At 53.1% G+C, this 15,474-nt stretch overlaps 1 protein-coding gene across 8 annotated transcripts; it reads right to left on the bottom strand.

The window, feature by feature from the left end:
• Window positions 1-20: 20 nt before the first annotated feature.
• RTKN (rhotekin) lies at window positions 21-14,461 on the bottom strand. Of its 8 annotated transcripts, none has more exons than XM_044925743.2 (13): window positions 14,031-14,458; window positions 12,012-12,417; window positions 6,698-6,897; window positions 4,628-4,689; window positions 4,477-4,530; window positions 4,261-4,378; window positions 3,841-4,050; window positions 3,046-3,140; window positions 2,746-2,936; window positions 2,466-2,594; window positions 1,603-1,771; window positions 1,293-1,397; window positions 21-721 (listed from the first exon to the last, which is right to left on the bottom strand). In XM_044925743.2, exons 2-13 carry the CDS (start codon window positions 12,081-12,083, stop codon window positions 387-389), a joined length of 1,740 nt encoding a protein of 579 aa, XP_044781678.1. In that variant the 5' UTR covers window positions 12,084-12,417; window positions 14,031-14,458; the 3' UTR covers window positions 21-386. The 8 variants fall into 8 exon arrangements, with proteins under 8 accessions (XP_044781678.1, XP_044781677.1, XP_044781679.1 ...); XM_044925742.2 differs by lacking the exon at window positions 14,031-14,458 and adding an exon at window positions 12,773-13,268; XM_044925744.2 differs by lacking the exon at window positions 14,031-14,458 and adding an exon at window positions 12,773-13,264 and having other exon boundaries at window positions 2,830-2,936.
• Between the last annotated feature and the right edge of the window lie 1,013 nt (window positions 14,462-15,474).

Below are 15,474 nucleotides of genomic sequence, written 5' to 3'. Positions count from 1 at the left end.
GTCTGTCCTCAACAACCAGGTGAAGGGTGATGTTAAATAACTTTAATGGTCAGTGTAAAAGTCACAAGGGAGGTGTGTTCCCTCCCAAGGCTCTTCAGTGCCATTCTCAAAGCTGGTTAATGCAGGGAGGTAGGGCAGGGTTGGTTCCAGTTTTCTCCCAGGAAGGGTTTACGGGGTCCCAGCCAGACCTGGGAACAAGTCCCTCAGCACCGTGGCAACCACAGCTTAAAGGGGCTTCTGCTACCCCTTCTCAGCCTACCCCGACTCCAGCAGAGGAAGGGGAGGCCAAGCTGGTCTGTCTGCTGCAAACAGTGCTGAATCCGAGCCCAGCTGCACACAGATCTTCCCCTCTTCTGGCCGGATCCTGTTGCCAGCACCTTTCTCTCTCACACTGGTGACTGGAGCCAAGTGTGGGGTGGGCCTTTGCTGCAGAGGCCTCTGGATCGTGGGGATCGCTGCAGGGGGAGAGGGGCAACCAAGCGAGAAGCCCCAGGGGAATGGTCTGGGGGGACAGCATCCAGAGAGAATGTTCGGGGTCTCCCCCAGGGCAAGGAATGGATCCGGGCTGGAGCTGGGGCCACTGAAGCAGGTGAGCAGGGGCCAGGCAAGGCAGGCTGGTCTGTAAACACTGCTAGCCAGGGTGGGGGCGTCTCCAGCCTCGCACCCTCCCGCTGGGCCAGGATGTCTGTCACTGCTGCGATGTCATCCAGTGGCTCAATAGCTGTGGCATCAGGAAGGGATCGAGGGGAGGGGAGTCAGAGCTTGGGCCGCAGAGCTACTCAGCCCTGAGCATCACCTGTCACCATAAGAGGAGGAAAGCAGAGCCCGGGTCTCCGCTGAGGCTGCATTATCCTGCAGGAGCAGCCCCTCACATGGGCCCCCAGGAGCCACAGGCTCTGATTAGACTGTGGCACATGGGGGCAGTGGGCGGACAGTGAGAGGGGAGCAGGCAGAAGTAGGTGAAGAAACCAAGGAGGAGGAAAATTAAAGCATTGCCAGGCAAGAAGGGTCAGAGGAACAGACAGGAATCCACATGCAGAAAGGGAAACAGGAAAGAAAAAATTAGGAAAAAAATCCATGAAATGAGTCTGGTTCTACAGGGTTTTGTTTGGACTTTGGTGGAGGTGATTTTAAGAAGAGCTGGAGAAGGGAAAGGACTCGTGGGTGGGACTTGGGTCCCCAGAGCTCTGCCTTAGCCCACAGTGTGCTTTCTCTCTGTCTCCACTATCTGGGTTCCCCTGAAGCCCCCAACGCAACTGCCCATGAGGACCCCACAATGCATTTTCACTCACCCATTTCATGGTACAGGGACCCCTGCTTGGCCAGCACTTGGGGTGGTTTCCGAGGAGCAGGTGTTTCAATTTTCATTATTTCATCACAGCACTGCTTCCACTGACCTGAGGGGAGAGCATTGATGGGGATGGGCTGCCTTCTCCCCTGCTACATTCCCTTCTACACATTCTTGAAACAGGCTCATTTCAAAAATATTATTATAAGAATTATTATAATAATTTAATATTATATAATTTTTAATTATAAGAATTATCAAATAATTTTATTTTGGTAAAAATAATAAGCCCCAATCCAGACCCCTCTTCTTACTCATGTCAAAGAAAAGCTGCCACAGAGCCTCCATCCAGCTCTGCAGGGCTCCCCGACTCTCTGCCTGAAGAGTGTGCGTCACCTCTTCCTCCCCATACCGGTTACTGATGCTCAGGGTGAAGGGCCAGTTGGCTGCCTGGTCCAGCTCCCCTGCACGGACTTGAGTCTCCTATAGGAGAAATCCAAGATCTGCTTCCACCTTCACCTTGGTCACAGAAGTCAGCAGTGACATCAGGCAGGCTTGGTCATCCCTACCCTTAGAAGGAGGAACTTGTGGAGCTTTCACCAAGCCCTCTCACTTGGCTCCTACTGATCAGAGTGGGAAGAAATGGCAAGAAAGGACTGGAATGAGACAAGTCATCCTTAGTCAGGAAAAGGAGCAGATGGAGACAGGAAAGGAGGGATTGAGCAAGGCAGGGAAGGTGAGGAGGCAGGCAGGAACAGGAGCACTAAGGCCCCTCAGTACTTTTATAAAAGTTGGCAGGAATGCCAGCAAAAGGGCTAGGAAACAAAGAAGTTCTTGGACTTGGGCTGGGAGAGAAAACCAGGAAAGGGTAAAAGAGATGCAGACTGGAATCTGAAGAAAGATGGGAGGAGGATGAAAAGTCCTAAACTGGTAATAGAACCCTGTGTGACACTTGGCAGGTGCTGAGGCTGGTGAGTAGAAGGGACTCGTTTACCGTGATGCTGGTGGGGAGAACACAGTCCCTTGGCATCCCTGGCCCTGAAGCAGGGTGTGGTGCTGTTGGGAGCAGGAAGCTAGCTTTGATCTCTCTGAGGTCTCTGTGCCCACCCTCCTGGGGCCTGATGGAGAGGTTCCCGAACCCTGGCACCTGGTGGCTTCACCACCAGAGACTCATCACCTTGTTGATTGCGATAGTAAACAGCGGCTCGTCCCCGGTGTCTGTGTCTTCAGGTTGCCGGTAACAGAAGAGGTTTGTGCCTTTCAGGACTCCATGTACTTGCACCCAGTCTCGCGGCTCCCCAGCTTGCTGCATAAATGACTCAAGGTTTCCTAGGGGAATCGCACCCCCAACACCCTTCTTCCCAGCCCCCCACAGAAAAATGACTCCTTTCTGCCCACCCTCCTACCATTCCCTCCTTTCATCTTACCATGCCCCTCCTTCCTCCACCAGATCTTACGTTTTCAATGGTTCTTTGATCCCTAGGTGATCTGGCTCTCCTTTGTCTTCTCCCACTTCCCTTCCACTCCTCAGGGCCCCTCACCTGCACCCTGAGGGTACCACTTGCAGTAGGCTGAGTCATGCAGAGAGGCTGAGCCACCAGGCGGCAACACACGCTACCGTAAAGGGGCAGCCAGGCAGGGCTCTCCTCTGGGGGAGAGAGAAGTGCAGGGTGAGGGTGGGAAATGTGAAGGGGAAGGAACCATCTATCAGCCTCTCTTCTCATCATCCAGTGTCCCCCACATAGACACATACTCACCAGGAGTGGCGAGGGTGAGGTCATGTGTGCGGAACCCATCTTGCACAGCTGCTAGGGTGAGCGTGGTATGAGCCAAGAGGTGGTAACGAGGACCACTGCAGGACAGAGAAGTGGGCAGCAGCCAAGTGAGGGGCATGCTGGGTGGCAAGAGCAATAAGAGCTGAGCAGGTCTGCCCCACTGTTTAGGCTGCCCCACAGAAAGCTAGCTTGCCTCCCCCACAGGGGATGAAACAAACATTTACTGTACTCCCGCTAAGTGCTGGGGCCTGTGCTTTAAATACGTTATCCCACTGTATTCCCACAACAGCCCTGAGGTTGGTGGCATTCTTTAGTTCATAGACGAGGCAGCTTGAGGCTTAAAGAGGTTAAAAAGTCTGCACCAAAATAAAACTGAGGTGGTAGAACTTGAATCTGAATCTGCATCTGTCTCCAAAATAAGCAATCTGTTCATTACCTGCAAGGTTCTCAAACTGCTCCTCAGAGACCCAATGAGTCTACTAGGTGCCTGTAGGCAACACCACAGCACCCAGGCTATTCTGCTGTAGCCAGGGGCACTCTGTTATATCTACATAAGGTAGATATAACTCTAGCTCTTCCTGCATTCCTGTTGGTCTTCTCAGTTGGCTGTTTGAAGTACCTGAGGTGTGGGCCAGAGTGCCTCCCAGTATGTGACCACTGCTCATTCATATCTGTCTGCATGTCCTGGCAACAGTGGAAAATAGGCTCCACATGCTCAACACAGCTTAGAGATCACCTGTGGCCAGCTGAGGGCCAGGGAGGAAAATAGGTGCTTACCCCACAGCCGGGGTGGGAAGCAAGATGGGACTGCTGCCTGAGCCCCCAGCAGTCTCCAGCGATGCTCGGACACGCCTCCCTGAGGAGCGGCCCAGGGAGCTGCTGAGTTTGGTGGCAAGCCTCTTGGGGGCTCCAGCCAGGGCCCCCTCCTCTTCCACACAGGCCCCATACAGCTCCAGCCGCAGTTCAAAGTCTGGCCCTGCCTCGGCACTGTAGGAATATGGGAGGAAGCAAGGAGGGGAGGATAGTCTGGGCCAGTCCAGGGAGCGGCAGTGGAGTTAGGATGGATGTCCTGCAAGTACAGGACAGCTCCACAGGGAAGGCCCAGCTCCCCCGCTCCTTCTCTTCCTCCCCTCCTCTGCAGCTACATGATTAGAGCCTAGTAGAGAAAGCGGGGAGCCACAGGGATGAGGTACCCACAAGAGCACGTTGTTCTGAAAGGAGATGTCTGTGAGGGTCCTGTCCACCAGGATCATCTCTGTGTCCTGAATGTGTTCCCCTATCTGCAGCAGCAGGAACACAGCCCAGCGGTGCAGGTCTGGGGGCCGAGAGCAAAACCGGTAATGATGTGCCCCCGAGGGGACCTCCAATCTCAGGGCCACTCCCTTAAGTCTGTCCCACGTGTGTGGAACTCACCGCCTTTGTTCTTGAAATATTCTGTGTCCTTCCACATGAGTGGAATCCGAAGATCTAAGGAGCAGAGGGAGAGGAACAGACGTCAAGACAGGACAGGCAATCTTATCACTGGGCAAAGAATGCCAGCAGCTGGGGTAGTTGTGCTTCTTACCAGAAATGCAGATCTGGCCACGGCAGGGGGAGCGCTCAGTGGGTGGCCCACTGTCCGAAGGCCTGTGGGCAAATCACAACATCCTAGCCTGGCCTCTTGACACTATTCCCCCTGGCTCTGATTCCCAAAGGCTCTAGGACCCCTCCCCGGCCCAGGGCTCAGCTGCCAGATCCCTGCCAGGCTGACATTGGCAGAGCTGAAGGACTGCTAGGGAGAGTTGTCCATTGAACCCAGGAGGTTGTTGGGCTTGGGAATACTAGAGGCACTTAGCTCACACACACAGTACAAGCTCAGGCCACCCGCAACAAGCACCCTTCCTGACCACCTCCCTAGACTCCTGCCAGGAAGAAGTGGGGCTTGAGGAGACAGGTTGCCCACAGAGAGACTCCCTTTCGGAGGAGTTTGCAGGCTTTCTTTTTAACAACAAAGGAGGGTACTTGTCTCCACCATCTCATCACTTCAATAACGAAGGGTACTCAGTCAGTCAGAAAATCAAGAACCCAAATAGGGGACATTTGTATCCCATTTATCACAAATCTCTCTCCATCTTCCCCCCCAGCTTTGATTTCCCCTCTACCCTTCTGGCTAGATTGGCTAAACTTTCCCAGTGCCCCCAGTTCCCCAGTTCCTCCACTGCGGGAGGGACATCCGGTCTTCCTCCCTTCCCTGCCTAACATCAGAACTCACTGAGCATGTGTCCCTTTCCTAAGGTGGTGGCCAGCTTCTCCATACTCATTTATAATTCCTCATGATGAAACTAGAGGCTTGGAACAGCCTTAAACTAAATGACGTGGCACTGATGGCAACGCTCAGCTGCCAGGGACTTGGGGTGTGCCACAGGTCACACTGTATGGGATGTGTGGGGACTTGGGCAAGGCAGAGCTTGTCAACGGCCACCTCTTAAGAGACAGCAGACTCACAGTAGAAGCTGTCCCTATGCCTGCTTGCTCTTCCTTTAACTTTATGGAGCAGCCGTTGAGGGGTTCCTGCCTTCCCCTGGTGTCTCCATGGGTGAACTCTAGAGGCCTCCTGGCAACCTCCTTGTGTGTGAGCTGGAATGGACACTATGCCTGTGAGGGGCCTGGACCTTCTCCCCACTCAGCCTTGTGGGGTCAAACAGGTTACTTTGCCAGAAGCCAATTTTCCAAGTGACCAATTTACAAAAAAATGGTCAGTTCTCAGAATGATCAATTTGCCAAATATTTTCTCCCACATTTTAGTTTTACCAGAGTATCACCTCAACCATTTCACTACAGTTTTGTCAGATTGAGTCCTTTTAGTACACAGTCTAATTTATATGAATGGGTAGGCTTTTACTTCAGAGAAGGCAATGGCACCCCACTCCAGTACTCTTGCCTGGAAAATCCCATGGATGGAGGAGCCTGGTAGGCTGCAGTCCATGGGGTCGCTGAGAGTCGGACACGACTGAGCGACTTCACTTTCATTTTTCACTTTCATGCTTTGGAGAAGGAAATGGCAACCCACTCCAGTGTTCTTGCCTGGAGAATCCCAGGGACGGGGGAGCCTGGTGGGCTGCCATCTATGGGGTCGCACAGAGTTGGACATGACTGAAGCAACTTAGCAGCAGCAGCAGGCTTTTACTTAAATTATTTTTATTATTATTTCTCCCAATTTCTGCCTCAAATGAGGCAAACCCCAGGTACAATTAGCTACTGTCTGTTACAATATGCTACAAATGTTACAGTATGTTACAAATGACTAATTGGTTATTTAGCAAATTGACCATTTGGTGAACTGGCTTTGAGAAAATTAGCTTTCCAGAAGCCAAACAGGCTCGTCAGATCACAGGCATGGCTTAGCAAATTAGCACTCCTGCATTACTATCCTCAGACTAGCAGCCTTTCACCAGACACACGGGCTTTACTGGGCCCCAGCAACTCACTAGTGTGCCTCTGGGCAGCACACTGTGGTGATAAAACATCAAGGCGTCTTCTAGGTCCCTGGGAAGTCTTCATCAGGAAGTCGTCTTCGAGTGCTCCATGCTCCATGCTCCATGCATATATCCAGTGCACCACTATCCCCATAAAGCCTCGCCTCCCCCTTGCTTACCGCCGGCCTGTCTTCTTCAGCACCTGTGCCTCCTTGCGCCGCTGCAGCTCGCCCATGTAGTTGAGGATGCGGCTGTTGCACACCAGCAGGCTCTTGGTAGCCTCCAGAGCCTGCTCTCGTTGGGAGCAGGCCGCAAGCAGCTTGCAGGCCCCTTCCCTCATCCGGATCTCATGGTCTAACTTTCTTTGCAACTCTGTGTCCTAGCCAGAGTGGGGATAAGGAAGAGAAGGAAATATCAATCGGGGACAGGCTGATGCACCCTTCAGTCCCTAAGTGGGCTGTGGTCAACAAGAAACTGATGAACTTAGGTTTCAGGCAACTAAAGGGCAGGGACTGAGTCTCAATTTCAACTGCCCAGGAATAACTGGAGAAGCTTTGTAAAAACACAGATGCCCTTCGGAAGTGTAAGTTTTTCAGCCTCTTTGGAGCACAATTTGGAAAAATCTGTAAAAACTACAAATTCACATCCTTTTATCCAGCTATGCACCATCTAGGATTTTATTCTACAAATATAGTGACACTTGTGGGCAGAGCCATATTCATTGCAGCATCAATTTAAAACACCAAGATTAAAAGTCCTTCAATAGGCCATTGGTTGAATAAGTTATGGTACATCTATACCATGGAATATGGAATATTGCAGATATTAAGGTAGACATGTATGCAAAAATGAAACTATTCAAAATATATGAAATGAGAAAAGATAGTAGAACAGTATTACAGCATGCTTCTATTTGGGCACAATATTTATATATGCATATCCATATCCACAGATACACATAAAATAGTCGTGGTTGTGGGGCTGGGAGCCAGGAATGGAAAGTCAACTTATGATAGTTTATAAATCTACCATATTATTGGAAATTGTGTTACCTTTTAAAAAAATTAAATCTTCTGATTTTTTAAAAAAAGGTCACCAGGCCCCACCTCAGATTAGCAGAATAAGAATCTCTTAACAGGTGGGGCATGTGCATTTTTGGGAAAATTCCCCAAGTGAGCTTGAGGTGCAGCCCAGGCTGAGAACCACTACCTAAAGGGAATGGCCACAGATGGTAGATCCTGGGTTACCCCAAAGACTCAAGTGATGAGAGAGGACATCTAGTTGGCAAGGAGTCAGTGGAGAAGCATACTACCTAGTGTTCACCCATGCTGTACAGAATGCAGTACACACCCCAGATTTTGCAGCCTGCCACCTGCTGGCCTTCTGAGTACGGGAGGTGAAGACAGACAGGAAGGCAGGTGAAACAGAAGGTCAAGAGCGAGTTGCTGAGCAGGCACTTAGCAAAATGCCCAACATATGGTGTACCTGGAAGGAGGTGGGGGCTGGGAGGAAGTAGTGTGTACTTATTTTAATGATGCTACCTCAGCCCCAGTAACATTCACTCAGTAATAACACTAGAGCATCCCTGTGCTGTCAAAGGCTTCACATTTGAAATCCAGCTGGGAGGTGAGAGATGCAGACATTAATGGCTGCTCTGTAAGTGCCAGGTCATGGCACAAATGCACTCAGGAAACAGGCCCTATTTGTTTCTGGCTGAGGTGATGGGGAAGGCTTCAGAGAGCAACTGGAAGACTAACCCTATTACAGTGTATACAAATCAGAAGCAAGCCAAGTGGAGTCATAGCGTTGGAAGAGGAGGGTGAATGTGACTGCCCAACATCAAAACCCTGTCTTCTCCCTCACACCAGCTCTCTTTCACACTCTGTGCCCTTGCTTCCGTCCCTGATGACTCTAGCCTTCAAGTCTCCAAGACCTGAACACCCTAAATTACTGCCTGCAGGAATTGCCTTGTCTGACCTACCTGCTGATTCTTCCTTCCCTACTTGGGCTAGGCCAGACTCTCATCACCTCTCACCTCATCTCATCACCCTCACTATCCACGTTTCCCTTCCTGACTCTTTATAAATAGGCCAACGTGTACAGTGCCCCCTCCACCAGAAAGCCCTCTCAGACTACACAGCTGTCCCCACCTCCACCATGCCTGCCTGCACCAGGATCCCATCTCTGCTAAGGTTTGTTGCCTGCCCACCCCCATCTCATTCTGCATCCAGCTTCTACCACAAATACCCCAAACAAGTGAGGGGGGTAGGGCTGCGCAACAGCCTCAGGCCCTCTCATGACTTGCCTTTTCGTCCCAGCCCCAGCACTCATGGATTCTTCCCTAGCCCTGTCCATTGCACATGCAGCACGATACAGGCAGTATGGCTGGTCCTCCGGGGAACCTCAAGACCAGGTACCCTGGGGAGCCGCCACGCCTGCAGTGAGCGCCGATGATATCAGCTCCCAGCTGTCGCGAGAGTGAGCCGCAGGCAGCCCCTCACTCGCTCTGTCCACCTGGCCCCATTAGGCTCCAGCGGCAGCGTTAACCAGAGAGATCTAGTGGCAGAGGGACGGTACCTCCAGGAGCACTGTCCTCACCCTGGAAAGGGCTCCAGGGTCTAGAACTGCCAGAGACCAGGAGACCCCTCCACGTTACAAGTGCTCTCCAAGGTGACTATTGGCCTGGGAGCTTGCCAGAGGGAGGATGGTATATACATTGGAATACATTGGTATAAAGGGCTGCAGAGAAGTCATGGTATCCAGCCTGGATGAGCTGGCTTAGGGGCCCAGACACCCTGTCTGCCACTGCCCCCACAGCCCTCTGGTCTGAATCCACTCTCCCACAGCCCCACAGTGGAGAATGCCCTAAAAACCTCCCATCCTTTGGGCAGACCATTTTGGGAATTCTGACAAAGGATCTGGATCCCAGACCTTCACCCCCTCTCCCTACCTCAGGGATAGCTCCATGTCCCCCCTCCCCCCATATGCCCTCTCTTCCCAAGCCGGCAGTACTTCCACCAGGCTCTCCTGGGAAAGAGCCCTCAGTTGGATGTCAGCTGGACTGGGTCAGGACCCAAGCGGCTGAAGAAGGATGAGTCATGGCCCGAAACCCCAGCACATACTAGGCCCTCTCTGGACATCCTTTCCAGTTCCTCCCACCCTCTTCTGTCTCTAACTTCCTGCTCTGCTTCTCATCACCTTATGATCCTTTTAGAAACTCCACCAGGGCTAAATTCAAATCCTGGCTTAGGAACTTAACTAGCTGTGAGAACTTAACCTCTGGGGGTGGGGGTAGGGGTAGGGGGTGGGAGTTGGGTATTCCACCTGCTCCATAGCACTGTTTGAGGATTAAATGGGAAAATCTAACTTCTACCTGGGCCCAGCACTCCCACCTCCTCCTTACTTGCACCTTAAGTTGCCTTCTCCAGAAAAATCTCCTTGAATTTACATTTTCACAACTACCCCTCTTGCTAATCCCTGAAACATCAATGACTTGGGGGTTGGAGAACTGCTGAGCCTCCCGGAGAAAGAACACAGCACCCTCAACCAACCAATGGCTGAATAAGAGATGATTAAAGTGAAATCTAAGCCCCCTTTTCTGTCCAGAACTTGGGCAGGGCTCCTATGAAGAACAATTACCTGGAGGGGGAGGGATGCAGAATTTGAATACTTAAATACCTAGACCAGCCATGTCCAATAAGATCATTCCATCATCCTACAATGATGGAAATGCTCAATAGCCATGGACCACATGAAATATGGCTAAAGTAATTAAGGAACTGAAAATTATTTTATTTCATTTTAATTAACTAAAATTTAAATGTAAATAGCTACATGTAACTAGTAACATGAACAGTGCAGAGGACCAGGGATGGCAAATAGATTTTATCTCCTGTGCCGACCCAAGACAATAGGTAGTGGAGACCTTGGGCAACTTTCTGCACATCAGAAAAAGATGACCCTCGCTAGGCAAAGAACTTAGATAAAGGTGTTTCCTCCTCACCCAGCCTGAAACTAGGCCAAGACTCTTGCCACTATGCAATGCCCTTGTGAAAGACACAATCTGCATAATTTATGCCAAGGTTGTGCTGAGACAGATTGTGAGGCCATGCATGGATTTGTTGGTGAAGAGTGCCATGATTAACTAGTAATGTCTATCATTATCTAGGGAGTGGGGACCAGGTTGAGGGTGCAAAAACATGTGATAAATCCCCATTCTGAGCTAGACTCTTTACTGTCCGGCCTCTGACCTCCCTCAGCAGCAACCCTCTGCCTGGCCCAGGCAGTCACTGCCACAGCTTCCTCTATCTTTCCCATCTCTGTAAATGACTACACTGCCCAGTTGCTTAGCCACACACCTGAGAATCATCCGGGAGCCCTCTCTTTGCCTCAGCCTCACATCCAATCCATCAACAAGCCCTGTCAGATCTACCACCATCATTTCAAATCCACCCTTTTCTCCCTATCTTCACCATGAGCATTTACTCCTCACCACCAGGTTCATTCCCCAAAGGCTGTAATGACCTCCTAGCTAGTGGTCACCCCCCACCCCTACCTAGCCTGTTCCTTTCAAACACAACAGCTATCACATTAAAACATTAGGTGAGTTGTCCCACATGCTTAAAACCCTCCACGGGCCAATATCACGCTTACAGTAAAATCTAAATGACTTGTCATGGCCTTCAAAGCCCTGCATAATCTGGTCCCCGCCAGTCAGTTTGACCCCAACCAGTATGTTTTAGCCACACTGGCTCTCTTTCTTCCCCAAACATATCATCATCATCCTCATTTAAGGTCCTTACTCTGCCCTCTGTCTGGAAAGCTCTTCCTCCCAACTTTACATATCTTCATCCTTCTGGCTACAGCTCAAAGAGCTCACAAAGGCCTTCCCTGACTCCTACATCTAATGCTGCCTCTCCTACCTGATGTTTATGATACCCCTGTTTTTATCATAATTTTATTGTGAGATTATTTATGTGTTTGCATGTTTCTAGGTCCCCTAGAGTGGACCTTTCCTGTTTTGTTCACTGAGGTGTCCCAAGATCTAGAAAGCAGCTGGCATATAGTAGGTGCTCAATAAATGTGATTAAGAATAAATAAATGAATAAGCAGCCCCCTGCCATCTTCAGGGCCACAGAATCCTTACATCCTGCCCTAGAATCCTCTTCCGCTTCTCTGGTAAGACCGTCTCCTTCCTGAAGACCATGCTCACAGTGTACTCTCTTCTTCCCACACCTAAAAGGGGCCCTCAGCCCCGGAACACACTGCCACACCAACCCACAGAGCTTCCAGAAATAAGGGTGAAGACCCTGTTGCCAGCACAATACTCTAACTGGTAGAACTGAACCTGGGTCCACAAGTAGCACCCAAAGAAGGGCACACAGAACCACCTCATCCCTCTCCCCACTTGGAGCAGGCCCAGCCGGAAAGGGCAGCGCAGAACCGGGGCTGGGATGCTGTGGAGGAGGTGCACTCCAGGGGTGGGGGCGTTACCTCCAGGCTGAGCGCCATCTGCCGGATGTAGAGCATATTCAGGTCCTCCAGGATGTGCAATCTGTCCTGCATCTCTGTGCCCCCTGGGCTCCCCTTCCCTTGCTGACCCCTCAGAGGGGTGGCAAGCAAGCCCCACGCTGCCCCACAATTCCTCTCCCGCTGCTCTCCTCGTCTTGAAAGAGGTGGGCAGTTCTTGGTCAGAGGGCAGAGGCAGCCCCTGTCCCTCTCGTGCTCCAATTAGACCCCTCTGGCTTGCCTACCGCTGTTCCAGGGCCCTGATGGAGCCAGGCATGGGAGCAAAGGAAAGCGAGGTGAGGATGAGCAGGGTACCCGGAGGAGGCCAGCTGCAGAAGGGGCTCTGGGCACAGAGTGTCCAGTCTTGCTTTGGTGGCAGCTGTTCTCCCAGCTGTGGAAGAAAAAGGCTCTTTCATTCCGACTCTGGCCCCTCCCCAGCCCCCGCCCACAACCCTGGCCTGGTGGACAGAGAATCTGTGTGCTGTAGGGTGTGAGGGGCAGGCACAACTGGAAGGGGGCCGGGAAGGGACACTTCATGCAGGTTCTGTGGACTCGTGGGGATTGTCAGGAGGTTGCTTTCTGAAAGGGTTCGGGCTTAGTTTGAGGAAGAAGAGGGATAGAGGTGGAGACTTGATTGAGTGAGCCTAGGAAGTGGGACAGAGGGGTAATTGCAGCCCAACCCCCAGGGCCACCTCTTCCAACTTGGGACCTTCATCCAGCCCGCCCCACCCTGGGTTCACAATTACCTTGCTTTTCCAGCAGAAGGGAGGAGAGGGAGGGAGAAAGGCAGGGGTGTGCCTGGCTGCGCTGCCCCCGCTCCCCTCTGCGGGCCCCTTCCCTTCCAGACAGGAAACCAGCCCCGATTCCCAGCCAGCTGCAGCTTTGCCACCACCGCCCCCGCTCCACCCCAGGCCCACGGAGTCACACTCCGCTCCGGGGCCCAGCGGCTCCACCCCGGTTCCTCCGCGATGGCCCCCAAAAGGCCGGGCTTATCCCGGGGGCGGCTCCAGCTCACAGGCCCCTCCTCCTGGTCCCTGGGCCTCGCCCCTCACTCCCTCACGCTGGCCCCACGCGGCGTTGCTTATGCGGGACTCGATAGAGGCCCTGTCTCCCAGGCCCACTAGCTTCTGAGTTAGAGAAGGCCTGGGACTGTGGGACATGGGTGTGAAAGAGCCTTTGTTCTGGGCAGGCTGTGGGGTAAAGTGCAGAAGCCAGGACTGGAATCCGGGAGGAGTGAGGAAGGCCCCCTCACTTAACCCTTTCCAGGACCAGCAGCGAAGGAGAACTGACCTGGGGGACAGCCTCTGCTGTCGCTACTGGCCCTCTCAGTCCTGGCTCGGCCCCCACATCTTTCAGCCTCTCCTGAGCCTCTTTAAGGAATTACAAGTAGGGCTCAGACCTGGGCAAAGTAGTGGGCCAGGGAGGGAACTGTAGAGGCTGTACTCCTCTTAGGCCACAGAAAAGGAGGCTGAAAGCTTGAGTGTGGGAAATAATCCCAAATCGTTAATCGGGAACTCCTCATTTCCGATTCCCCCAGCCACAGAGGAGCAGTTGCGTAGAGTTTCAGCAAAGGAGGCCGAGAAGTCAGGACTGACGACGGAGGCTGTCCCAGACGGTAGAGACGGGCTGTGGGATGCGGCTGGAGGCCAGGGAAGGAGCGGGCACCCAGGCCAGGAGTCTTGTTAGAGCCCGGCTAGTTGCACATCTCCAGGATGCCCCGAAGTGCTGCCGTAAGGCGCATGTTAGGAATCGAGCCTAGGGCTCCTTAAACTGAAGTTTTAACAGGCGGAGGCAAACCATCCCACTGGGTTAGAGAATGTCTGGGGTGACACGGTTGGACTAACGTGCAGACGGTCCGCGCCTGACTTTTCAAGTCAACAACCTCTGGTCTGTACCCGACCCACCGCGTCTCCGCCCCTCGGCGCGCGCGGGCGGGGCGGGAGGCCCGGGCGGCCCGAACTGCGGGAGCCGGGGGAGGGGAAGGCAGGGACACGGGTCTCTCACCTCTGGCGGGTCGCTTAAGAGGCTGAGTCGGAAGCGGCCGCGTTTGAACTCCATCTCCAGGGCAGAGCCCCTGGCCACGGTGACCCGGCTCCGGTGGTTTCGGGAGAACATGCTGGCGGTCCCGCGGCTTTGCCTGCCTTCTGCACTCCCCGCACCGCCCGGCTCTGCCTTGTCCCTTAGGCTTCTTTCCCTTGTTGCCCTTCAGCTAGTCCGGCTGGGAATCTCCCCCAGCCGGATTCCCAAACTCCTCCTCCGGAGACGACACCTGGGCCGGGCAGGGCGCGGCACTCTCTCCCTCCACCCCCCGTGCCCCCGCCCCCGCCAAAGGCCCGGGCGGCCGGGCCAGTCCCGGGCTCCAAGCAGGCCTACACCTCGGGAGCACTGAGGGGGTTCGCAGCCCCTCGCAGCGGGGGTTGCGGGCGCCACACCTGGGCGAGGGGCGGGCCTAGAGAAGCCCCGCCCCAAAGGCTGAGCCCCCTCGGCGAGCCGGACTACCTGCGCGCGGAAAACCCCGAGGCCCAGGGATCACCGCGAGTCACACCGCGGGGCCCTGGGACTGCGCCGTCTCACCCCTGAGCAGCTTCTCAGATTTTCAACTTCCTACGGCCCCAAACGTCCCTTCTTCGTCCCCCTCCCCACTTTAAGCTCCCCTCCGTCCCTAGTGTCCACAGTTCACCGAGCAGTGCTTAAGCATGTCTGGTAACTCTGCTCTATTCGTTCCTAACCGTGGATCCTTGACTGTCAGAGAACTTCTTGAGCTTCAGCTTTCTCACTTGTGCAGTGAGGATACAGTAATTACCGCACTCCTCAGGTCGTTATGAGGATTACATACGACGAGCATGAGTGCCTGGCACGAGACAAGCGCCCCCTAAGCGGAGCTATGAAAAAGGGTAGGATGCAGCACCTTTGTGCCCTTGGATGGGGCACCAGCGACCTTCAGTTCCCTGGACCCAGACCTTGACTGCCTTAGAGGGTGAGGATATCTGTTACCTAAGATAGGCTCTCTGCTGCTTTGCTGGGTAGCTGAGACAGGGTTAGGATTCTCAGCTTCTGCAGAAAAAGGGGCCCCTCACCACCACCCCCAGCTCTGTGGGACAGAAGGAAATGGCAGAGGATTAATTTGCTGACCACAGATGAGGAATTCCTGGGACTTAGGAATTTACTGGGGAGAACAAGAGAGACAGAGAGAGAGAATGGTTCCTTCAAAGCTAGAGCCAGAGAAATACCAGGCTATAGCTTTAGAGAGCCCAGGTTAGAACTGCTGGGCTATGAAAAATTACTCAACATTCTTTTAGAAAACCTGACTTAAATTGACTTTGGCAAAAGGGGAAATTTATGGCTTAAGGAATGATGATATCCAGGGCTCAGGCTTTAGTTGTGGCTTGACCCAGGTAGTCAGCGCCCACAAGGATCCTGTCTTTCTCCTTCATCTGGATCTACTTTC

Source organism: Bubalus bubalis, chromosome 12 (genome assembly GCF_019923935.1).
Source record: "Bubalus bubalis isolate 160015118507 breed Murrah chromosome 12, NDDB_SH_1, whole genome shotgun sequence".
Taxonomy (NCBI): Eukaryota; Metazoa; Chordata; class Mammalia; order Artiodactyla; family Bovidae; genus Bubalus; species Bubalus bubalis.
The sequence above is the reverse complement of the archived record's forward strand: the minus strand, read 5'-3'. Positions and strand labels throughout refer to the sequence as shown.